General features: G+C 37.9%; 1 protein-coding gene across 3 annotated transcripts in view; it reads right to left on the reverse strand.

Annotated features, from left to right (window-relative positions):
• The window catches only part of TNPO1 (transportin 1), an 80624-nt gene that overhangs the window by 13568 nt on the left and 41229 nt on the right, over positions 1–25827 (reverse strand). For all 3 annotated transcript variants that reach the window (XM_068422702.1, XM_068422703.1, XM_068422705.1), the window contains exons 6-16: positions 22898–23004; positions 21608–21741; positions 19196–19277; positions 18370–18492; positions 14820–14938; positions 12313–12373; positions 8140–8308; positions 5886–6038; positions 4506–4731; positions 1599–1770; positions 35–121 (exon numbers count right to left, since the gene is read on the reverse strand). In XM_068422702.1, the coding sequence (XP_068278803.1) occupies positions 35–121; positions 1599–1770; positions 4506–4731; positions 5886–6038; positions 8140–8308; positions 12313–12373; positions 14820–14938; positions 18370–18492; positions 19196–19277; positions 21608–21741; positions 22898–23004 (1433 nt within the window). The remainder of the gene's footprint in view (positions 1–34; positions 122–1598; positions 1771–4505; positions 4732–5885; positions 6039–8139; positions 8309–12312; positions 12374–14819; positions 14939–18369; positions 18493–19195; positions 19278–21607; positions 21742–22897; positions 23005–25827) is intronic.

A 25827-nucleotide genomic window follows, 5' to 3' on the forward strand; every position in this document is an offset into this window, starting at 1 on the left:
AGTTGATAAAAAAGAATAAAATTTTAACATTTACCTCTAATAAAGGGAAAAGATCTTTATCTTCATCCTTCAACATGTTCCACTTCTGGATTAATGGAGGCATTAGCATCTGAATATATTCCTGTTTAGGATGAAAATGCATCAGCTGCTGAAACACTTCACTCCAACTATTTATTTCAAAGCTAGAAAATTGACATATTAAGAGTTGATATATATTCTACTTTTTCAGCAAAAAAGTCCTGATGTATTGTAATTCAATCATTGTTGCAATATGTAGAAGTAATTTAATATTAGAATTTACAATTTGTGTCTTAAGATTTTTTGCTGAAGCACGTAAGTACCTTTTTAGAGTGAATCTTTTCCTCCAGGTTTGGTTTCAGTCTAACTGCCTGTGCAGTTACAAATCTATATGATTGCCTCAGGGCCTACGGAAGATGTTTTTACTAACAATGCAATCTGACCGTACATCTGTACACCTGACACCTGCTTTTCTCAACTATTGCCCTGATGCTTCAACCATATCCCCTCAAGTTCCTGAAACTTCTTCCTCAAGGAACTAACCATCCATGAAGAAAGTAATTTCCTATCTGTCCTGAAGGACGCACTTACCCCTTCCGAATTAAGCTGTTGCATCTTCCCTGCCACTGCACAGCTGCAGTCACAAGGACAATGAGCAAGGCAGCCCCATAGTGCTGTCGCTCCCAGAAGGTATCTAAAGAGCTAACAGATGCTGCCAGCTAATGCTATACCCAAAGACACAAAATTCTAAGTGACTGAGGACACTCTCATTTACTCAGACTGAAGAGCTCTCATTTAGCTTCCTCCTGGTACTGTCAAATGACAAGGTGGCCAGGGCCAGAGAAAGACTGAAAAAGAGGTCCTTTGATGGTGTGGGGTCTCAGATGGCAGGTAACATGCCATAGAAACAACTCGAATTGTTTTGTTCTGTTGTGTCTATGTCATGCGAAGCACTATAGAGAAATAAAACAAATTTCAATAACCATCATGAGATGCACACGTGATATGTATGCATATTCTATTAATTAATATACATACTGTATTTGCCTGTGTGTTATCTGTGCTTTGCCCAAAGGATTCTGTGTTTTTATACATATAATGAATGCCTGTCTCGCTCTCTGATAAAGCAATTTCTAGTGATGATGTTCTCCAATACATTGGAAAGAGACACACAGAGCAGCTTAGCTATACTTAAAGTGGTTACAAAAAAGCCTGTGGTCATTAGAAATTAAAACACACATTCTGCCAATTTCTCTAAAGTCTCATTTCCTATCTATATTGATAAATGTATCTCTTCTGAGTTGAAAAATTCTGAGCATGAGAAAAAAAAAAAAAATCACAATGAGAAGCACATTTCATATGCCACCACACAAGCAATTGTTTATTCAAAATGGTGAATATTTGTGTAGTGGGAAAATTACATGCAGTCTCAGCATTTTACCTGTAAATATTTAGTATTATCAAAACTACACAGAAGTATTAACAATTCTCTTTTATAACATGTTAAGCACACTACGAAAACCACTGTACCAGTTTTTAAATCATGATGAGTGCTTCTACAGAACATAAGGTATACTCACTGGTTTATTTAGATGATGTCCTACAGAATCTGCTAGAGTTCCTATAGCATCATAAAGAATGAGTAGGTTTTTATGCTGGTATTTACTAAATGCGAAGACCAATGTGTCAAGTATATATGCAAGATACGGAACAAGCTCTGTACAAGCCTCCTCTTCTAGAGTAGCAAAGGCACTGAGGGACAAAACAACACGTCAGTTAGTATCTTGGAAAAAAACAAAACAAGATGACCCCAAAATGCCCCACGCTACCCATTTCTGTTTAAACATAAAACTGTATTTAGTCCTCAAATTCATCCAAGATGTTTTCAAAATAGTATTACTGAGATAACCTCAATCTATTTTGATTGAGCATGTAAGAATTCAGCTCTTACATTGTGATGAACAAAATTTTAAAAAATATTGCTGTAAAACCCATTATGTATATGCAGAAAGCCCCCAACAAGAAAAGCATTACTGTACACAAGTTACAATATACTAACTGAAATAGCAGGAACCATAACAAGAGCTGTTTACTTAAGTAAAAATGGCCCACTATCTTTAATGTATGCTGTGGCTGCACCTAGAAGCTGTAGTGCTATTGTACCAGCACAACTCCAACATCAGCCTGCACTCTCAGCAGTTTACTGCATAGAAAAATAGAATCAGAAAGACATGGAAAACTAAAAGCAAAGACATGGGATGAACAATTTCAGCCAGCCTTTGTCAAAGCACACATCATGGCTTCATGGAAACTTTTCAGGTTGTATCAAGTATTTGAAAAACAGCATGAAAAAAGCGCACCCAAAACAAACACACCCCCTGCCCCCGACATGCTGCTTTGGAGAAACATTAAGGAAAGAAAAAATAATGAGCTGTTGAAGATTTCCTGGCCTAGCTTGTGTCAACAAGGTTATTATTAGTCTGTCCCTGCACTAAAAATGCATGCATCACCACGTGAGGTGAACAAACCCCTACTAGTGTGCTACCAAATACAGAAATGCCTTTTTCTTAACACAATGAACACTAAGTAGCTAGCATTCTTATTTTATTTATTATTTTTGTTATATTACTATGAACTATTCTTTCAGAAAGGCATACAACATGAGCAGGAAAACATGTTTCAGTAAAATATCTTTTTGGGTGTCACCAACTAAAGGAGTAGTTTCTAAATAGCACAGAAATGAATGTTAGACATCTGCTATGATAAAGAAGTTAGTGATGAAAACATACATTATCCTATGACCAATTTTCATTTTGGTAGGCATTAATGATCTGTGCAACTATTCACTGTAGGGATGCAACTTTTTGCTTCTCTCAAAGCAGGAACATTGTATTTCCTCGCAATTTATAAAGCTAGTAAGTACATATTGACTTGTAACAGCTCTACCTTTTCCTTAAAGTGGAGTTTCCTAGTTTATTTTTTAGTTGCAACAGTAACTTCAATGAATCTCTGCTCTAAAGAAAGCATTTCAAAACACACTATAAATATGCAGTTGAACTTCTAAATAAAAAAAAAAATCACGTGTATTGGTATTTTTAATATTTCCGTTTTATTTCTTTCTTATTACTTTAACAGTTTCCACTGCCCATTGCACTTCCTTCATAAGCACGACATGATGTTATTTAACAACTGCAACACAGCTGTGTTCAACTACATGCACATTTCAACCACATTTCAACAAGGAAAATATGAACAGAAGTGTGGGGGTTTTGTTTGTTGCTGTTGGGTTTTTTTTGGGGGGACATTTGTTTGTTTGTCACGAAATCTGTACATAATCTGATTCCTTGGATCTGAAAATGCGTGAAGCAAGTAGTTTTATATCAGCATTTTCCTGCTCATTCAAGAAGGAACAGAAGACTATCACTATGAAAAGACAGAACCGAGCAGCCTTTAAAGCCCAACAAATTTGCTAGCCCAATGTTTGGAAAGGTTTAGAAACAGAAAGGAAACAGTGTTTAATACTGAAATCTTACTACGTACATTTCTTAAATTCATTGTATCTGTTTTGAGGCAAGGATACGTGTACACCTTTTGCGAAAAGCTTAGCACAAGAACTCTGACCTCAGCCTTGTCCTTAGGCACTACTGGCGTTTGGGGGTGAGGTGTAATAATAATAACAATAATTATTATTATTATTGTTATTATTACTATTATTTTACATGTTTCAAGTCTTAAGAATATAATCAGATGCAGATCTAACTCTGCTTTGTGAAGAAACCTTGGCAGTCTACTGTGTACGCTCCTGCCCCACACAAACTGACATGTAAAATCTTTATTTGATGAGTTACCTGCAGAAAAGGAGCACCCATTCCCACTCCATTAATGGTGTGTCCATTAATGGAGATATTGATTATTTCTTTTTTTTTTTTTTTTTTTTTTTTTTTTTTTTTAATATCAGCAGACAAGAGGGAGAAGGGGATCTTATCTCCCAGGATCTCCCTTCAAAAGAAAGAGAATATCCCTTGAAATAATCATAACTCAAATGTTTTGGTAATCCTGAGCTAAATATAAACAACATTAGTAAGCCAATGATAGGATAGTTTTCCATTACAATCAGTATTGACCTTGTTCATAGGCATATTAAAAAAAGCCAGATTTCTGGTCAATGAAACATCATATATTGAAAATAAACAAGTGTCACAAACAGATAAGTTCTTTTACTACAATAAATTATTTAGTTTGGTGATTCATATACTCTGAAAACATACAGGACAAGAGAAATACAAATTAACTTTTTTCATGTTATTACAACTCAGAGTAATTTATGACTACTCCAGAAGGAGCTGCATCTACTCCAATTTAAAAGAGAAAGAAATACATTAAGAGCTAGAAAGGGAGTCATGAATTCATCGATAAAGGCATTAAAATAGTTTCCCCATGAAAAAGCAGTGTCATGGATAGTGCTTTTTGCTTAAGCTTTGGCTTACCTGCAGGCAGCTTCTTGTACTCTTTTGTTGCTATCCAGGATACGCTTTAGCAACTCAGTCATTAATGGCTTCAAGTATGTGTCTGGGGGTTGACTAACTACCCAGTGTGCATAGCGACTAAGAGTCCAGCATGTAATGGAGCGCACAAGAGCCTTTTTGTCAGAGAGGCACTGAATAAGGTGAGGGATCAGCTCAGGAAGATATGGGATCATTCCCTGCATGCAGCCTAGAAGGAAAAATACAGCTATTGCAGCACTGGAATTAACAAAAAATTCTGTTGTTTTCTGTTTCTTAGAAGGGACATATTTTCATTCTCTATCACGTAGGAATAGGTTTTAACAATACACAAAGCAAGTCTACCTTGTTTATATTGTCCTAAAAGGAAACCATACATGAACAATAATTAAATTCCCTAGTTAAACTTACATTCATTTCAACTACAGTTCTACTTCAATGCTTCCCCAATCTCCAGTAATTCTGCTTTATAAAACAGCGTATGGCAAGTACATCCAAAAAAAAAAAAAAAGGTTATAAAGCTTGGAGGTCCTCTGTCAGTCTGCTCAGAGTAACTGAGACAAGTAGAGAAAGACTCAGTCTTGACAACAAATCAAAGCATTAAAAAGGATTCCTTAAGAAATTTAAATTTCTTCTTATTTTCTCCTAATATCATACAAATACTGACCAGCAATAAAAGCTACACATTTCAAGTCAGCAAGGGCAGTAATACACTAAGATTTGCCAGAAGTGCTAACTTTTACCTTGCTTGACTTGAAATCAAAACCAACAAAAAAGTTTGCTAGTAACAAAGAAAAAAGTATGTCCACTAGGCACTGTGGGAAAAGAAAGATAATCCAGACATGGACTCAAATGTATGCCTTCAGCTTGCAAAAGGGACAGAGATGCTGGAAATGCAGGCAAAAAGCCAAGCAAGACTGTAAGTACAAAGGAATGGAAGTTATCGTATTTAAATTGCAGAACCATCTACAAAAAGCAGCTCAGGGCACTGAAGCCACAGGAGTGGTCTTCTCCATTTCTGAAAACACTTGAATGAAATGTAAAGCTCAAATTTATTAAATATTCCTCTTCTATGAAATCAAGGTAGTATTTCATGAAGGAACAATAAATATATGCTGCAGAGTTAAGAAACTGAGAAATAAAAGAAATCATCTAAGCTATTTAGCCTCCCAAACATGCACAGATTTGAAAATGAGAAATTAAATAACTGTAGTCACCAATTAGTAGATGTAGAGATTAATTACTGAAACCAAACCAGCTAAGGACATACATTTGTTTGCATAAGTAAATTCATCTAGAAGGAATCACAGAACTGCTTTAGAACCAATCAAAAATTCAGCAACCTGATATGCACTGTTGCCTTACCTTCAGCAATTGCTCCAAGAACAAGGATACCAGATTCTTTAATGACCCATTCAGGATGGAAGAGCAATTCCTTCAAAAGGGGCAAGATGTGTGGCAGAAGTTCATCACGAAATACATTGGCTAGGACATCTAGAGCAGCAGCAGAACATTTCCCTGAGGGGAATTAACAGTGTTAATCTCTGCTTATTATACAAGTAGTTGTAGATAGGTAATACAATCCTCATTTTAACTTTGATCTGCTAGTGGAGTCTCAGGGCCTTAGGAGGAAAGACACTTCTATTTCATTACATTACACAGGGATCCACTGTGCTCTGGTGCAAAGCCACAGCTCTTAGAAAGCCAGTTTTACTGCACTTAAATAGCCACTAAAAGAACTTATACATTGGGGATACTAAAACACTTGCTGACAGGAACCACACCATTATATTGCAACATTATATACTCTACACAATTTCAGGATGGTGTAACCCTAAGAAAGAGGGAAGGTCTGTGACACGAATGTAACACATTGGAGAAACTACAGAGAAAGGAGAAATGGCCTAAAAATAGTAGCATTTGATTCAAAAGAAAATGCTTAAACATGGTCCATGTCTCAAAGTAAAAAAAGGCAAAATCATCCAACTCTAGAAACTGAAAGGAATTCGCTGGCCTCTGCTCTGAGCTTTTATACCTTACTCGTATTCTGTGATGCACCTATATGAAGAGGAACACCTCCAAATTTGTTTGAAAGTTTTAATCCCATGTTTTTTTGCAAACAAAAGCTCATAAAAGAAAAATCAGGAACAACTTCAAAACACGATTCAGAAATCCTTACTTTTTTTTTTCCTGTGGTGTTGTCATGTCTAGGAAAAATAATGCTAAGATGGTTTTATAAAGAATACTCGTATTACAGAATTCATACTGCACTTTTTGCTTATTAAGATCTCAGTTCCTTCTTAATCTGTCATAAAGGATCCAGCTGGTCTCATTAGTCTGCACTGATGCTTCCTCTCTGTTCAAATTGGAAGTCAAATATAGAACACTGGATAAGAAATAGAGCACACAATTCTAATTTTCAGATAATCCAAATTCTCTCAAGTCCAGATAACATATGTCAATACAGATTTCTTAACTGTTCTGCTCTTTCTCTTTCAGGCCACCATTCCTGGACAACTTTAGCTTTCTCACTGTCTTAATCAAAACTGTGGACCACAGGGCACCCTCTGTTATTTCAGCTATCTTTTTCAGAAAAAATGTATTTATTTCTGCAATCTCTACATACAGCAGTGACAAGAACAGCATTATGAAACTAAAACTATACTTTTTTTAAAAAAAGAGGCTTTACAGAAACAAGCATATTTGCACTCATATTTTCTTCTAAAATAATAATTTTAAAAATTCACATATGTCTCAAAATTGTTTGACCATAAACTTCAAGGTACATTCACTTGTCATGGAAACTCAGAGCCTTGTAAAAAAAATATTTATGTGGATGGGTCTGAATCTAAGAACATTATTCTACAATGAGGCTGCTTGCAAAGTATATTTAAGTCAGATTTGTCAGAATTTCACTAGCTATTTTCTATCACAAGCTTAAAAATAAGTTTGTGGCATTTTCTTTCCTTATCACATGGCCTATTGGCCTAAAGGTCCTATGACCCACACACAGGTCATCAGAACTGTGGTTTCCTCACAGCTATCTCCTCTCTTCGTAACTAAGCTACTATATTCTGGTCAGAAGCAAATTCTTCACACAGAAAAGAACTGCCAGTAATGGCCGTTAGTAGCAGCATATTCACATGGGGGTAAAAAAAAAAAAACAAACCACAAACCAAAATGAAACACAAATGAATTTTAGAGGGAAGACTGAAGTAAAAGAAAGCATTATTGAGCTTCTTCCAGCTGTTAATGTGCAAGAGCTTTTGTTTTTTAAACTGAAGTTAAACAGGTGATACATGGTTTTTATTATCTTGTAGAATTAAAATTCTAGTGTCCAAAAGTTCTGTTGAATTGAATCCAGTCAGTTTGTAAACTCAATCTGCCATATTAGAAATAAGAAATAAGCTTACAGATAGCTAGCTTTTGCCAATACAGTTACATAGTCAACGTGTCATCTAAAATACTCCCCCACCTCCTCATCCACCAATTATGTCAGCAGATAGTTCTTTTTGTATTCAAAAGCAAAGCCTTTCCTATACACAAAGTCCTCTTTTTACTGTGGTTCTTGTAGCAAGTAGCTGTATTTTAAAACATTTTACACACTACTTTGACATACTTAAATTCCAGTCAGAAATCGTATCGTCATCATCAAGTTCATCGTCATCATCGTCATCATCTTCAATACCATCTTCTTCATGTTGCTGAGCCACCGTCCGTGAACGATGAAAACGAGGTCTTATGTCCTGTTCACTATCTGGAATAGCTTCGTCTTCTTCAACATCCCCCTGTCATCAAAATGTTTTATAAGATAAACTAGTCCAACTATATTGCTCAAAGAACTTAAGAATGTAGTTTTAGTTCAAGATTTTGTCAGCACATGAAATTTTCACATATCTCACTTGTGCTGCCCAGCTAACTAAAAATGCCATTGTACCTGTATTGTGCTGCTGCATTTACCAGAAAAATGACAGGAAGACAGAAGTAAAAGAGGTAAGCTCATGCACAAGGTATCCTTCTTGTTAAGAAATTATTCTTGATGGGAATGAAATAGAAAGAAGATGTGACAGAAATTCTGCTACAGTGACATATTCTAAAATGCAGTGATGGAAAAAGCCATGTATTCAATATAGAAGATATTAGAACTAACCCTGAACAATTTTTTTAGGCTGTGTTGTTGCAGTAGTTAATGGGTAATAGTATCCCAGCCCTGCCTAAGTTGGGTGGGAAGGGACAGGGGCAAAGCAGGAAAGCCCACAGACTATTTTCCAACAAACATGGCAGCAGTTGCATTTAGTATTTGGAACAGCACACCTCCTCCCAGAAAGCTAATTCTCCATTGAACAGAAGGTAGATCAGACCTGCCCATTCTGACTTTTAGGTCAGAAGGTAACCAGATATTAGAATCATAGAATCAGTTTGGTTGGAAAAGACCTTTAAGATCATCAAGTCCAACCGTTAACCTAGCACTGCCAAGTCCACCACTAAACCATGTCCCTAAGCACCACATCTACACAGCTTTTAAATTCCTCCAGGGATGGTGACTCCACCACTTCCCTGGGCAGCCTGTTCCAATGTTTGACATCCCTTTTGGTGAAGAAATTTTTCCTAGTATCCAAATATCTGAACCTCCCCTGGTGCAACTTCAGGCCATTTCTGCTGGTCTTATTGCTTGTTACCTGGGAGGAGAGACCGACACCCACCTCGCTACAACCTCCTTTCAGGTAGTTGTCGAGAGCGATAAGGTCTCCCTTCAGCCTCCTTTTCTCCAGGCTAAACAACCCCAGTTCCCTCAGCTGCTCCTCATAACACTTGTGCTCTAGACCCGAAGTAGCTTCGTTGCCCTTCTTTGGGCTCGCTCCAGCACCTCAATGTTTTTCCTGTAGTGAAGGGCCCAAAACTGAACACAGGATTTGAGGTGTAGCCTCACCAGTGCCAAGTACAGGGGGACGATCACTTCCCTGGTCCTACTGGCCACACTATTTCTGATGCAAGCCAGGATGCTGTTGGCCTTTGTGGCCACCTGGGCACGCTTCTGGCTCATATTCAGACTGACAGGCCTGTAGTTCCCTGGATCCTCCTTCCAGCCCTTCTTGTAGATGGGCATCGCATTTGCTAACATCCAGCCAACCGGGACCTCCCTGGTTAGCCAGGACTGCTCATAAATGATGGAAAGTGGCTTGGTGAGCATTTCTGCCAGCTCTCTCAGTACCCTTGGGTGGATCCTATCTGGCCCCATACACTTGTGTGTGTGTGTAAGTGGCATAGCAGGTTGCTAGCCATTTCCCCTTGGATTATGAGGGCTTCATTCTGCTCCTCATCCCTGTCTTCCAGCTCAGGGAGCTGAGTACCTGGAGAACAACTGGTCTTGCAACTAACGACTGAGGCAACGAAGGCATTAAGCACCTCAGCATTTTCCTCATCCTTTGTGACAATGTTTCCCTCTGGCATCCAGTAAAGGATGGACATTCTCCTTAGTCCTCCTTTTGTTGCTGATGTATTTATAGAAACATTTTTTATTGTCTTTTACAGCAGTGGCCAGATTAAGTTCTAGTTGGGCTTTGGCCCTTCTCATTTTCTGCCTGCATAGCCTCACAACATCCTTCTACTCCTCCTGAGTCACCTGTCCCCCCTTCATCATCATCATCATCTATCATCAGATGGCTTGGGCTGGAAGCGACCTTTAGAGGTCACCTAGTCCAACCCCCCTGCCATGGGCAGGGACATCTTCAACTAGATCAGGTTGCTCAGAGCCCCATCCAACCTGACCTGGAATATTTCCAGTGATGGGCCACCTACCACCTCTCTGGGCAACCACCTCATCATAAAAAATTTCTTTCTTCTATCTAGTCTGAATCTCCCCTCTTTTAGTTTAAAACTGTGACCCCTTGTGTCCTATCGCCACAGGCCCTGATAAAAAGTCTGTCCCCATCTTTCTTATAAGCCCCCTTCAGGTACTGGAAGGCTGCTGTAAGGTCTCCCCGGAGCCTTCTCTTCTCCAGGCTGAACAGCCCCAACTCTCTCAGCCTGTCTGCACAGCAGAGGTGCTCCAGCCATCTGACCATTTCTGTGTCCTCCTCTGGACTCTAAAGTCCAGACTCCTCTGACTTCTAAAGGTCATAAACTCTCCTTTTTTTTTTCCTGAGTTCCAGCCAAAGCTCTCTGTTCAGCCAGGCCGGTGGTCTTCTCCACCAGCTAGTCTTTCGGCACATGCGGATGGCCTGCTCCTGCGCCTTCATGGTTTCTTTCTTGAAGCGTGTCCAGCCTTCCTGGACTCCTTTGCCCTCAGGACTGCCTCCCAAGGGACTCTGTCAACCAGGCTCCTAAACAGGCCAAAGTCTGCCCTCCAGAAGTCCAAGGTACGAGGTCTGCTGGCCTCCTCCTTACTTCTCCAAGAATTGAAAACTATCATTTTGTGATCACTATGCCCAAGACAGCCTCCAACCGTCACAGCACCCACAAGTCCTTCTCTGTTTGCAAACAACACGCCCAGTGGGGCATCTTCCCTACTTGGCTCACTAACCAACTGTGTCAGGAGGTTATCTTCCACACACTCCAGGAACCTCCTGGACTGTTTCCTCTCTGCTGTATTATATTTCCAGCAGACATCTGGTAAGTTGAATTCCCCCAGGAGAACAAGGACTAGTGGTCGTGAGACTTCTCCCAGCTGCTTATGGAATACTTTGTCTGCCTCTTCATCCTGATTGGGTGGTCTATAACAGACTCCCACCATGGTATCTGCCTTCCCCCTGATTCTTACCCATTAACACTCAATCCTAATCGCCACCATCCTCAAGCTCTAGACAATCAAAACACTCCCTAACATACACGGCCATCCCACCACCTCTCCTACCTTGCCTATCCCTTCTGAAGAGTTTATAGCCATCCATTGCAGCACTCCAGTTGCACAAGTCATCCCACCATGTTTCCATAATGGCAACTATATCATAGTTTTCCTGCTGCACAATGGCTTCCCGCTCCTCCTGTTTGTTGCCCATGCTGCGTGCATTGGTGTACATGCACTTCAGCTGGGCTATTGATCCCGCCACCTTTTTGGGGGGAGAAGCCCTAATTCCTCTGTGACCATTCTCAGGCACTTCTGTGGTTTCTAACCCATCAACAGCCCTTGTGCCTTTGCTGTTGCATGGCTCTTCATTCCCTACCTCCACTGAGGCAGCAGACCGAAGGATCTCGGTCGCGCACTGTCTCACATACACTGGCATGCCTCTCCGAGGCTTGTCTCTAGCAAGCCTGGTTTTATCCCTTTCCCTCTTCAAAGCTAGCTTAAAGCTCTTTCGATGAGCCCTGCTAACTCCTGTGCAAAGATCCTTTTCCCCCTTTGAGACTGGAGTACCCTGGATGTTGCGAGCCAACCTTGTGTTTTTTAGACCAATCCATGTTCAAAAAACCCCAAATTCTGCGGGTGACACCAGGCTTGGAGCCAGGTATTGATCTGCTAGCTCTTCCTGTTTCTTCCCTCATCATTCCCTGCAACTGGAGGGAGAGAGGAGAACACTACTTGTGCTCCCGATTCCTTAACCAGTTGTCCCAAGGCCCTGAAGTCTCCCTTGATTGCCCTCAGACTTCTTGTTGCAACTTCATCGCTGCCTACCTGAAAGAAATTAATAACGGATAATAATCTGAGGCTGTACCACATCTTTAACCCGCGCCCCAGGGAGGCAGCAGGCTTCCCTAAGAAGTGGGTCCAGTCCGCATATTGGGCCTTCTGTTCCCTTCAGAAGGGAGTCTCCTATGATGATATTCTTACAGAGTTGAAGAAATTGATGCTCACCTTCAACAGAATAATGTCGATCTCTGAATACTTCATACCATTTACCAGCACAGGTATCAGCCTACAAAGAAATATTGACACTTGATATGTCAAAATAACACACAAAAAAGACAGCCAGTTTTCAATTACCTGAGACGAACCCAAAATAAAAAAAAAAAAGTTAGCCTGATAAGAAAGGCTAGTACCTAAACCAAGCTCCATGTCATAAGGTTCATCAATACTTTGTAATCTGAAAAAGTGTTAATTTCAAATTACAAACTTTTAACTAGAGGTAGGCAGATGGCACAACTGAGTTTTAAACTTTAAAAAACAGATATTCTTCCATATGATGAATTTATTCTGAAGCACCTTTCAGAAGTTAAGTCTAAAGGTTTTCAGTAAGAATTCAAGCTCCCATAATATGCATAATAAACAAGTTGGCTCTCACCAATAGTACTTGTCACTTTAGTGACTTATGGCTGAAGACTCTACCTCACAACTTTTAAAGATGGAAGTCTAACTACATTAAGCCCTCTTATCCTTTTGTGATTACTTCAATAAGGCACGTCCACAACATTGCAGAGATCTTGACTAAACTGCACTAGGATTTACTTAATTATTAAACTGGTTATGGCTATGGGACTCCAACTGTAGAGCTGTATAGCTAAAAAAGTACTAAGGTAAAAAAGTCAAATACTTCACATAAAAACACATTCTCCACAAAAATAAAAAAAACAAACCACCACATTAGTTTGATTTGGCTTGTAATACATATTTTAATAATGACCATGGACTGACCTGGCACCAGTGACAGACTCAATCTCTCTATATTCTGCAGCTGAGGAGTATTGTTTCTGAAGGTACTAGGCCAGCAATCATATTCATGCATTGCAATGGCACATTACCTTCTGAACTTAGAATGAAGGAATAGTTAAGTATACACATTATCATCAATTCAATGGCATTTCAGCAGCATACTTCATGAAGCATGCAGGAGCTATGTATTTATAAGAAAGCCTACAGGCGCAAAATGGAACAAGATGTTAGATACCACATGAACAGGTTTTTAGAAGATCTTGTCCCACTTTTAACTTAATATGAAAAAAAAAAATTAAGATTATAATCAAATATCGACAAACTTACATAGCTCTCTAGTCAAAAAGGACTCACCAACAAATAAGTTGCTTTCAACAAACATGACATTGAAAGATCATTAGAGAAATGTAATGTTGCTCTTATTTATTTTTTCCAGAAATTTAAAAGCTTTTTTTAAAAAAAATTTAAAAATTGAGTATGATGCTGTTGCAATGTCAATGTTCATGTAGGCCAAAAGAGGTTTAATATTAGTAGTTATTAACTAGTAGTTAATAACTGTTTATTCTGACTATAAACATGCTGTGTGTTGAGAATGGGGCAGGTAGAAAACAATTGTGCTATCATTCTTTTGTCTTTTGAGCTACAAGAATAAGAATTAAGTAAAACCATTTTAAAACTTAAGAATTATTTCTCATAACATTGTTTCTCCTGTTTTCAGCTCCTATTCCTCCAATGCTACAGCAGGTGTTTTAATCTCAATTCTCTTTCTAATTGCTTATGAAAACTGAAATTTTGCTGATTTTTTTTTTTAATTGCTTCACATCATAATGCTTATTTTTGCTGAGAAGAATGAATCTCTTCTGTCTCTGATTTTGTTCTTCCACTCAAGATCTTGAGAGAACTGCCCTAGTAATTTCAAAAACCTTCCATGCATATATAAAAACAAAGACTATCCATTTACTGGGAACACTGAAGAATTCGTTTCTTATTGCAAAAGACTTCAGATTAGTCTGGAAAAAAAAGTTACAAGCACTGTTGCAGACATGCAGATGTTTACATCTCAAACACAGATATTCATTCCCATTCAAAGATCTTCATTTCGAGGCACAGGGTAACTTTTTGAAACTTACAAAAATAGTTTTTTAAACTTAAGCTGCAGAAGTATGAAGCAACACATTCTACATGCTTTCTTCAAGTTTAAATTGCAATAGCAACTGATATAAAATTGATTCCTAAATCCAAGTGATGTCACGCTGTTTTCTTGTGTTCTTTATAAAATGGGGAACCCTTTGCATGACTATGCACACAGAAGTGTTGCACAGAGATGCCTACATCAGCAGTAGTCAAGACATGCTCATGGTATACCAGATATTACAGGTAATGTCATGTGGAGATGTTACAGCTTAAGTGCATGTTAGCACAACTTTGTATCCATGTGAAGCTTAACAGCCTGTTAATCTTGAGGTAAAGCACCACAGTGACACTGTTTAGGTTACTGCTGGAGGTCACTGGGTCTGAAATCCTCAGAAGTCTTTTCAATGAACTCTGTGCTACAGCCATTTTTGCTATGCACAAGAACTAGCTACAGGAAAATTCTTTTAAGCATACTGCAAGCTAGATACAGTCTCTTTAAGAGTAACAAAGAACAAGTCAACTGAAGTTTAAAGATGACTATTTCAAAATAAACAGGAGTTGTAATTCTTAATACTTACTTGGTAAGATGCCGACATAATACATCTTTACAAATTGGTTGTTCAGCCAACGTCAGCCAAAACTCACAAGCCTCCAAAGCCACATTTTCATCTTGGTCCTGGGTCCTTTGAAGCATGTACTACACAAGATAAAAGTTACTTGGGTAAGATATAAGTTTTAAGTGTCCAGAAGAAGCTACCAACATTTCAAAGTGTGTTTGCAAAACCAGACTATGCTACCATCGCAATTTTGTTTCTTTGGGGCAAGAGGAAGAAACAGACATAAGAGACTACTTAAGGCTATCATGAGAATAAGCTAAGGGACTTGTTTCTTAATGCTTGATGATTCAGATTCTAAATTTCTTCATTGCTTAAGTGAGAACATTCTTACCAAGAAACTGCAGAGAGCCAAGATAATAAACAGCATTTTCCTGTGAATAGATTTTTTAAAAAGTTTTTACTCCCCCTTTGCACTTTTGAATAAAAAGGTACAACTATACCCTTAATAAGATGGAAATACTTTTTATTTCCAGTACCATAAAAAAGCTTCCCTTCCAAATCTTGAATACTTGACAGGATGTAATTCAGTAGAAGCCATAACAGGAAAAAAAAAAGTCTCACATTTTCCTAGCATGAATGCTAATTCAGAGATTCAGTATCAAAATCAAAAGTTTGCTATTAAAATTTAATCCTCCTTCAACCAAAAATAATCAAATACCTGCATAAACAAAAAGACAAAAGAGACTACTGCTACATCAGTTTCTTATACACAACTTCCAAAACAGTTTAGGGAATAATCTTGCAACTTCCAAAGTAGTAATTTCTGCATTCTTACATGCCAGCCCTCATTTCTGAAGCAGTTGGTTCTTCCATTCATTTTAGAAAAACCTCATGGAAGTCCACGTAGAAATACCTTTCCTTATACATGGATTTAGAGCAAAAAGTCCCTTCTTCAGTTGCTTCAGAATACTATTTTACTCTCAAAATTACATAGAATGGGGGGACCTTTACTATCCTTATGCATTTCAGGGATGCAAGATTTGCCATGAACGGCACCCCCCTCCTACAGAACTGCACTAAATCGCAAGCTTTTCCTAAAGGTTCACTATTGTGATTAAGAACTCACAGTAATGGAAATACTGCTCTATTCTGAGTTGCCAACAGATTGCAGCCTGGAGAAGTTGAAAAATGTCCTACTCATTGCAAGCAGGGCTTCCTTAAGGCACCTAAGTTAAGTGATTTGTCATTTTTCCCCCCGAGACCTTGAAAATCCACTATTTTGTTGTGGATTTGTTATTTGTCAGGGAGACAAAAACAGAATGACAAAAAGTACTCTGTTTGAAGATGCCACTCACACTGTCATTTCTTCTTCAAGTACCTATTGTAAGTTTTATACTATATGCTCCTTGAAGTTAGATAGCAGTAGACTGAAAAGGCTACTTACACTCAGTGGTGTAAGATAGCCACATACACAGCCTGGAAATCATAGCAAGAACAGTGACCCTAGTAACAAAGCAAAATGTAGGAAAGGTATTTGAAGGCTTTTTTTAATATTATTATGCCAATTTTTAATAAGTACTTTTAATGATAAGCTATAAAGTTCTACTGACTTCAGGCAATGTAAATAATTGCTTTGTCACAATATATTACAAAAGAGAATAGGAAGATTATTCAGTACAGTTTTGTGTACTCTGTAACATAAACAATGTTGTGTTAGTCTTGTTAAGTCAAGAAAAGAATAGCGAGATACACAAAGTATTAAGCAGAACACATCCTTTGAGCAGTAACAGACTTCTTTATCCGAAGAAAGCAATAGGATGCAAAAGTCAGGATTTCTACTGAGAAAGATTTTAGGAGCCATGTGTGCAATCTAATAATTGAAATCTTAGGTTGGTCTTCTCCTGACATGTCCTGTTATCAAGTTCTCAGACAAAAAAAAAAAAAACGAAAAAACATCTGCTTCTGCTCACCTGGAAGTACATGCTCAAAAAACTCAATGAATCCAAACTCAGCTATTCCTATATGCTCCAAGGATTTAGCAAGAAAGTTTAAACCTCTCTGCTTCAAAAGCATGATGCCTGCCAAGACCTTCTTAGAATCACTACTGGATCATTAATATTCTTCACTACTTTAAAAGTGATCCTCCATAAGCATAAAGAACAACATTTAGATACAGGTTTCTGTCTTTTAAGCCAGCAGCAGCTTGGAGGCATTAAAGTCTCAAAGGTGCAAAACCTGACCCATTTGATTCCTAAACAATAGTCAGTTTTTGGATATTACATTTGCACATACCAGGATGTATACAGAACTGAGGAAATCAGTAACAGTACACAGTAGTCCCAAGACTGAAAAAAAAAAAAGTCTAAACTTTTTGTAACAGAACAGAAAAATCACTACTACTGTCTTTTGTAAGAGAGGAAGCCTAGTAATAATTTTCCCAACAGCAAAACACCCCATATAATAAGAATACAATCTTTGATCTTTTTCTGGTTGGTGACATCATTTCTACCTACAAAGTCCAGAAGTTCCTTACTGGTCTTAGGATGGTGAAGAGCCAGAGAAGTTATAACTTCCTGATAATATAATTTCCAAAGCTTTGGTCTCCTCAAAAAAAAAAAAACAAACTCTCAGCTAACCAAGCAAAAAGACCCACCAGCAAGTACCAACAATCCTTGGTTGTCCTATGTTCTATGAGAACATGTGTGTCAAGACTGGTGTCATGGAATTCCAGACAACACATAGGAAGACTAGACAGAAGGCCAAGGCTGTCAAGGGTCACTTCAATTTTATGCATCTCTAATGCCTGTGTAAAGGAGCAAAAAAACCTTAACACCTTCTTTGTGTTGTCTAGACGTAGTCTTTGTGGAATTTGACAGTGGCTTATGACCCAATTGTCCACATGAAATCTGCATGAGAAACATTACAATCTTAGCTATAGTTGCAGTCCGGCAAGTAACATGTAAATGCTACCTAGAAACTGCTAGTATTTCCCAGAAATGTGGAAATTACTCACAGCTCAAACAGTTGAACAGACAAAAAAACAGAGCTGATTGGTCCTGTGGTAGACAAGTCTGCTCCAATCTAGAATGGTGAAGGAACTATGAAATGACATTAACCTCTACAATGGAATGCAATAGGAGGCAATGTCATCAGCAGCTCAAAGAGCATCTCAGCTATATAAAATAACACGCCTTTATCCTTGCCATGGTCAACACATTCAAAAACAGTGACAGTTTCAATGTGTAAACTAGCAGTATCAGCACTAGATTTTTTAACATGATCTTCTCACTCGGGGTCAAGCAACGTCTGGCTGCTCTATACAGCTAATCTCAGGTATTTCAGGATCAATTAACCTAATGAAGAATAGGCAACTGCCATATGCATTGCCTGTCAAACACAATGTGAATTTGGCAATTAGCTAAGAAGAAAGTTTTGCAATCTCAGTCTTGAAGGAGAATGAAGAGTATGCAAGTGCAAGAGTAACACTCCTGTTCTGAAGAATGCTTTTTATTTGTTATTTCTCCGAACCCAAACAGATTTTTCAGCATGCAGTCTGGGAAATGAGACTCACCTCAACTATACTAATCATATGAGGAAGCAGGCGATCCATTCGAACTTCCAGCAACATTACCAGAGCACGGCAAACATTTTTGCGTACTTCAGGCTCCTCGTCACCAGCCAGTGCAAAAAGATTCTGTTGGAAAGTAGTACCAGTTGAAAAACCTCAGTTCATCTAGTTCAACTTGTATTTAAATTGACATTACTGGCACACTAAAGTATGCAAATATGTTCTTCTGCACCCGCATCTCAGAATATAATTTTATTTCTTAAAGAGATATGGTTTAGTAAATGAACTCTCAGTGTGTATTGTACACATAACCAAAACACTGCGTAATATTAGCACTGGCACAAGAACAGTATTTCCTGGATTTTTTTTTTTCTCCTAAACATAAATGAAGTTCTGAAGCCAGAAAACACTGTCAGTAAATAACAACAGCAAATCAAATACTCTAGATAACCTAGAATACCACCCTTCTAAACCATGTTCAGTTGCAGTATTCAGAGATCCAGACGGACTCAGTGACATCATGATCCTTGTACTGCACTTTCTATCACAGGTAAGTGACAGACTGCTGTCTTGCTTTTACACCTTTATGCAACAAGAGTGTCCTCTATTTATGAAGAGGAAGCATCTTTCAAAATACTTTTTTTTGGCTTGGAGAGTGCTTAGACTAATCAACTCTGAGCACAGGCACACAGAATGAACTTCAATCCATGGGGATTGAAGCTAAGAATGGGCAATGAGGGTAGAGGTTGTTGTAAAACATCATTCAAAACTCTTGATAAATCAGCTACGTAATTTGACTTAACCCTCCCAACCAAAACCACACACCCACCTCAATAAAAGAATCTATGTGCAACATAAGAGCTTGAGTTCTGCTGATGATAAATTGATTGACGCATGCAACAGCGTGAGACCTACAAATGGAACAGTTAAAATATACGTTTTTCATGAGTTAAAAACATTTTCTAAACCGTACATAAGCATCAGAAACATTAGGAAGCAAATTACATTGTCCAAACATGTTCTAGAGGCAAAAGGGAACAAATCTGCACATCTAGAGTATTACCAAGCAAAATTACTAAATCACATTTTAAGTACTACCTTATTTAAAAATAAAGTATTCAGTAAATAAAAAGAGCAGGATGACTACACCTGGAGTATTTGTTCCAAACAGTATGTAAGGATGTTCTTTTTGAGTACATTATGATTATTGATCTTCTCAGATATTAACAATTCCATACAACATGGTGAAATTTTAGCATGCCCTTCTTTGTTGTTAAGTATCCAACCGCCTTTGCAATATTTTTAGTATTTAATGAGACCAATATGTGTCAACAATATAGCTGTAGCTTAGAACAAACACACACTTGTAGTAGGATACATACTAAAACACCTGTGGTAGAAACATACTAAAAAAAATTAAGCATTGGTTCTTTTATTCCTTCATGCAAAGCCATTACTTAAGGCTCTTTTTCATTCTCAGAGATACAAAAGTCAAATTCTGTAAGTAAAGGCACAAGGCAAAACTACATGTAAAAGCCTTTGAAGATCCAGTAAAGTATTTTTACTAATGTAACTCCAAACTTCTATTCCATTCAGACTCTTCTTCAAAGACTGTCTCACAAAACATTGTTCAAAAGTTGTCTCTTGACAGATTTTAAATATGAAGTACTTCAGTGACACTACTAATAGTTTTTATGCTTCAGCACTATGTACTAAAACAAGGCTGCAGGTCAGCAAGCAGCCTGCTTTAAGCTTGAGACTGCCAAACAAAGCCACAAACATCACAGCATAGGAAAAAAGTGAGAGACTGTATAATGTGGTAAGGAAAAAAAGCATGTTTTTTCTCCATCTCTCCCAGCTCCAGAGAAGTATTAAGTTTTTCTTTCCACAGGAGCAAGTTGCGTATTTTTCTTAGTGTGCATCTATTTTAGGTAAGTTTCTAAATCTTATTTGAATCCTATCAGAATATACTCCAAGTTATACTCTTCATCTTAGTCTTCACCATCTACTACTGTTGGCAGTAAGCAATTGCCACCTCCAAGTTGTACAATCTTTCATTATAATTTTCAAACAGGAGTTAAAGAACACATTTCACAGAATTACAGAGAATCACAGAATGGTTAAGGTTGGAAGGTACCTCTGGAGGTCATCTGGTCCAACCCCTGTGCTCAAGTAGGGCCACCTACAGCCTAGTTGATTGCCCAGGACTACATCCAGATGGCTTTGAATATCTCTGAGGATGGAGACTCCATCACCTCTGTGGGCAACCTGTGCCAGTGCTTGGTCACTCTCACAGTAAAAAAGTGTTTCCTGATATTCAGAGGGAACGTTGCCCATTGCCTCTGGTATTGTCACTGGGCACCTGGCCATGTCTTTTTTGGTCCTTCCTTCAGGTATTTACATACATTGATGAGCTCCCCCAGTCCCAGCTCTCTCAGCCATTCCTCATGGGAGAGATGCTCCAGTCCCTTCATCATCTTCATGGCCCTTTGTTGGACTCTCTCCAGTACGTCCATGTCTCTCTTGCAATGGACAGCCCAGAACTAAACACAGTACGGTGCAGCCTCACCTGGAAGAGGAGGTGAAGGATCACTTCCCTTAACCAGCTGGCAACACTCCAGCCCAGGATACCATTAGCCTTCTTTGTGGCACAGGCAAACTGTTGGCTCATTTCAGGGTAAAAGTTCTTTGTAATTAATATTAGCAATAACAATTTAGTTCTGAAATTTTTCTTCTGTCCTACACTTCTGTTACTTTGGAGATGGGAAAAGACAATTAACCCATTTAATTTGATTCAGCTGAAAAATAAAGAGGTTTCTAAGTTTTGGTGCAGTTAAAGCAAAAAAGTCTTTCTGCAAGAACTCAGAAACTATTGTCAGCAAAAGAATTCTGACTCTCCATTGCTGCAGTCCTTACAAAATAAATGCAAAATTGTTCTTTCTAATCAGAATATTAAGTTCTAACCACAGCATTGAATTTTTCATAATAATATGCAAAAACTTAAAAGGAACAGTTCAATTTTCAAAATCATAGGCTGATTGTACATTTGAAAGATGTATAAAGAGGTGAGATTGTTGTATTAACTAAGCAGATAAACATGGAAGTTACTGATGCATGAATCTTTGTGGATCTCTGCAGGATCATTTAAAAAAACTATGCTTGTTTTAAACAGCTATAAAAAAATAGCTGCTCATGTAAATAAAATATTAACAAGTAACTGTAGTACAACACCCAAACCTACCTTATTTTTGGACTGCTGTGCTTGAAGAACTGCAAGAACTTAGGTATCATGACATTAAGTGGTCGGTCCAATACATCACTATCTAAAATTTCAGCAGAATCTTCACATATCTTCTGAAGAGCGCCAAAAGCACCCTGTTTAAAAAAAACAAAAACAAGCCTTCTTTCACATTCTGAAGAAAGCAAAATTTCAGTTTTTGTACAGAACAGGTAATTTCAGCACAACACAGTAAATGCAGCTAACTAAATATGGAGTTAGATGGAAACATCGTTAAAGGCTTTTTATTTAAGCACCTTATACCAACATCTGTAAGCTCTCAAGCTGGGTGAGTCAGTAATGGGTAAGTGGTAATTTTAATTTTAGCATTCAATGCTCACCTATTCAATCATATTTTTTTAAATGCTTAAAAGCTAATTCTTATTTGAGAAATAAATGTCCATGTGCATAAGTACCCACCTTAATTACATATATAATTGTATTTCCTTTCATGGTTTGTTATGGGGCAAAACAGAACTCTGGATATGATGGTCAATTTGAGTTTCATTTTCAAATGTTTTGTTTTGTTTTTGTTTTTTTTTTTTTTTTTGTGTGTGTGTTTTTTGTTGTTGTTGTGTTTTTGTTTTTGTTTTTTTTTCTTTTTTCTTGAGAAAGCAGCACTAAGCCACCACATAACAGCATGGCATCTTGGACCATTATCCTATCTCTGAGGATTATTTTATACAAAATGCTTCACACACTTTCATGGAGACAGTATCAAGTAACTAAAATTGTGTGATCACAGATTTTTATTTTTTTTGAATCAGACCAGGCTTTTTTTTTCTCCTCATAGTTTAAAACAGTTAAGTTGGTATTTATTTATTTTCCTTCATACATACTGAACAAAACAGTTCATTTCACCCTGATACTGCAATGACAGATCACTTTTCCAGATTAAGTTACAAGAAGAATGAACATTACTTTTAAGTAAGAGAAAATTCAGGGTCAGCTTGATGATGCCTAAAAGATTAGGCATGACAGAGTGGTAACTTCAGGACACTTCTCAGCTGAGATGGTACGACTACCCATGTGCAGTCTTATTCTGCTTTTATGCAAAGAAAACAGATTTGTTTGAATGAACAGTAAGACCATGGAATGCAGGTAGAAGAAAAGTATCAAATTTGAGCCCCTGTTCTCCGAGGAGAATATATGTGCATGTATACACACACACAATGCTATACATAGTGTCTATGAAGAGAGAAAAAAATAATAAAATTCAGATGATAATCTTCTATTTTCTGTATGTCTCCTTACCTCACAGGTATTGTAATCTTCAGAATCCAACAGGCTGCAAAGCTTTGGTAAGAGTTCAGGCCAATTCTGTAATTCCCCTTTTGATGCAATGGTTGTTATCAGAATGCCTAAAGGAATCAGAGGGATGAAGGAAATGAGATCTTGTATGCCTTCCCATGTTTCATACCTTTTTTTTCATTTTTCTCCTCTCAAAGATCTAAGGAGTTAAGAATTTTCTTGTTTTGTTAAGAACTGGCAAGCATAAAAAGAGGAAGTACATTTAATTACAAATGGTACTTGAACAGCTTTGGAATGAAAAGGTGGGTTGTTCCTTCCTGCTACCATGAAGGGCTCAGATGTGAGAAGCACAAAGTAATTCCAGTTAAGGAAATAACTATGGCCAAACACTGCAGGGCAGCTTTGGCTCTAAATTTACTAAACACTGTACAAATCTTGACCTCCAGGAAATATAGAGTATCCACCTCAAATCACCTCTTCTTTATTATGCTACAGAAGCACAAATGTGGGAATCTGTCATTCAATAAACTTACAACCCAGTGGTAAGTTACGTATTTACAACTTTACTGTGTTTACACAAAACATTAACAACACAATCTAAGACCAAGATACCTACTAAGAGCTTACACACTATGGCAGGTGATCCAGTGATCAGCTGTAGGGGTTGGCTGATTGAGATCCAGCAAACAGATCAGCCCAAAGAGTCACTAATTCTGTTTCTAGCACATACAGAAATCCCAGGAAAAACTAATCAGGTGACAGGAACAGGGGAGACTACTTATAAACTAGAACTGACTTTGTATGAGTCCCTTTTGCCTCGAGACAAAATGAAACAGGTAGCATAATCCGTTATGCTACTGACAGTTACTTCTAATGAGTATGAACACAGAAGAACTTGATACTACTACAACTAGCAATCTTCCAAGTGACAAGTGATGAAAAAAATCTTTGCTAAGCTTTTTCATTGACATAATCGCAATATACCATTTTTCTTTGGAATAAAATGTTAAAATTCTTGTTAAATACACAAGAATATAGGACATTACAGAGCAAAGGACATTCTGCGCAAGACACACAGCAACTAAAAGATATTTTGCATCATGTTTCCTTTGATGCAATACGCTGGAGAACCCACAAAGACAAAGGGCAAAAATGAAGACAGAGGTAAACCACAATTTTACAGCTTCAGAAGTAGTTTGTATCCAGTACTCTTCATAACTGCAACTGAATAGAAAAGATTCCCAAAAGCCTACGGAGATCTATGGAGTCTTAAAGACTGCATTTCTCCTGAATATTATGGTCCTGCAAAGAATATCAGATGCATTACTAGAAAATATTTATTTTACTGTTGCTGGATCTTAATGATCCACTTTTTTTTAAAAAAAAAAAAACAACTTCACAAGAATGAAATAAATGAACTTTCTTGCCTTCTAGTCAAAGTACTTAAATTGTAAAATTGTCTCCCTAACTTAGATCTTGAACAGATTTGTTTGTAGACTTAACACAGGTTCAGAAACAAACATAAGAATGAAATTCCTGGAACTCCTCTGGACTAACATGTGACATAATTTATATTATAAGTCTCAAAGGGGCACGTAGTTTTGGAAAAGAGTTGGTTGAAGATCTTTTCAAGGTTCTAGAAGCAGTTTCAGAGGATAACAAATGGTCTGGCTACAACTGTAATCTGTGCAAGCTTCCACAGCTGAAGGAAAGACTATTTGAAATGTACTTCCAAAAGGCTTATCCCAGACAGCAACACGATAACCTAGGAGGAAATACTTCCAGATGCATAGGCAAGAAGCAACCTGAGGCCACTGCCCCTTGCTACAGAGTTGTATGCAGTTCAGATCATACATATCATTATGAACTTTCCGTACAGGTCTGTGGGGAAACTATCTAACGCTGTGCTAATGTTTTTGAAATGTCAAAGAGACACTTTGGTGGGGACAAAAAAAAAAAAAAAAAAACCAGACTATTAAGAACTTGAGAGGCAACAGCTATAGCATTTGAAGCTTTGCAAAAGGCTTTAAGAACAATGAGGAAACACCCACATAAAATTAGGGTTTAAGTATTTATGTTCACATTAAAAGGAACCTTCATGCACTTCTTCATGAGTTTAATCAAATGTGAAATTCTTCCTACCCACCTGGCTGCTTTATTTGGCCACCAGGGAACAGAAGACACCAGAGATTAGCCTTTGTGGCTTTCTCCACAACACTTCACATACAGAAACATGAACATCAGAAGAATAATCAAAGTAAAGAAATAACCAATTTAGTAGCTTGCAGCTTTTCTACAGGTTTGGACTAGAGCTGACAGTTAAAACAGGCCCTTCCTTCTGACCAACATACTAAGCTGTAAGGTTAGAAATCTCAAACTGAAAGTCCTTATAAAGATGGTCTTTGATTTGTAATGAACTTCAAAACAGCATTACAGAATCTGCTGGTATTTCACTTGACAAATGTGAAATCTAAAATATAGCAGCTGGGCTAACTGAGCAGTAAACATATGAGAGAACAAACTCCAGAGGGATGTCAGAAATTGGTAAGAACATAAGCGTTAATTGTCATAACAGCATCTTTTATGTCACATGCAACCCAGTTTACAGCATCAATTCTACAATAAAAAAATTGGACATAAAGAAAAAGCAGCTATGCTTCAATACTTTCATGCCAGTAACAGGACAGGGGGAAGGTTGGGGTTTTTGGGGTCGTGTTTTGCCTCTGTAACTCCTAAAGTTGATTTCTGAACTCCTTAATTCTAAAAAGCGGAACTTGATAACAAAATGCCCCCTCACAGGGCAATCATTAGCTTTCACTTTCCTTGTGCAGTGAAGCTCTCTAGTCCTACCAGTACTCTTAAACACTCAAACTATTTCCCCTGCTTGCTTTTAAGCAGGAGCTACACTAAGGTCCTGCCCAAACAAGAACCCC

This window comes from Nyctibius grandis, chromosome Z, assembly GCF_013368605.1.
Source record: "Nyctibius grandis isolate bNycGra1 chromosome Z, bNycGra1.pri, whole genome shotgun sequence".
Classification (NCBI taxonomy): domain Eukaryota; kingdom Metazoa; phylum Chordata; class Aves; order Nyctibiiformes; family Nyctibiidae; genus Nyctibius; species Nyctibius grandis.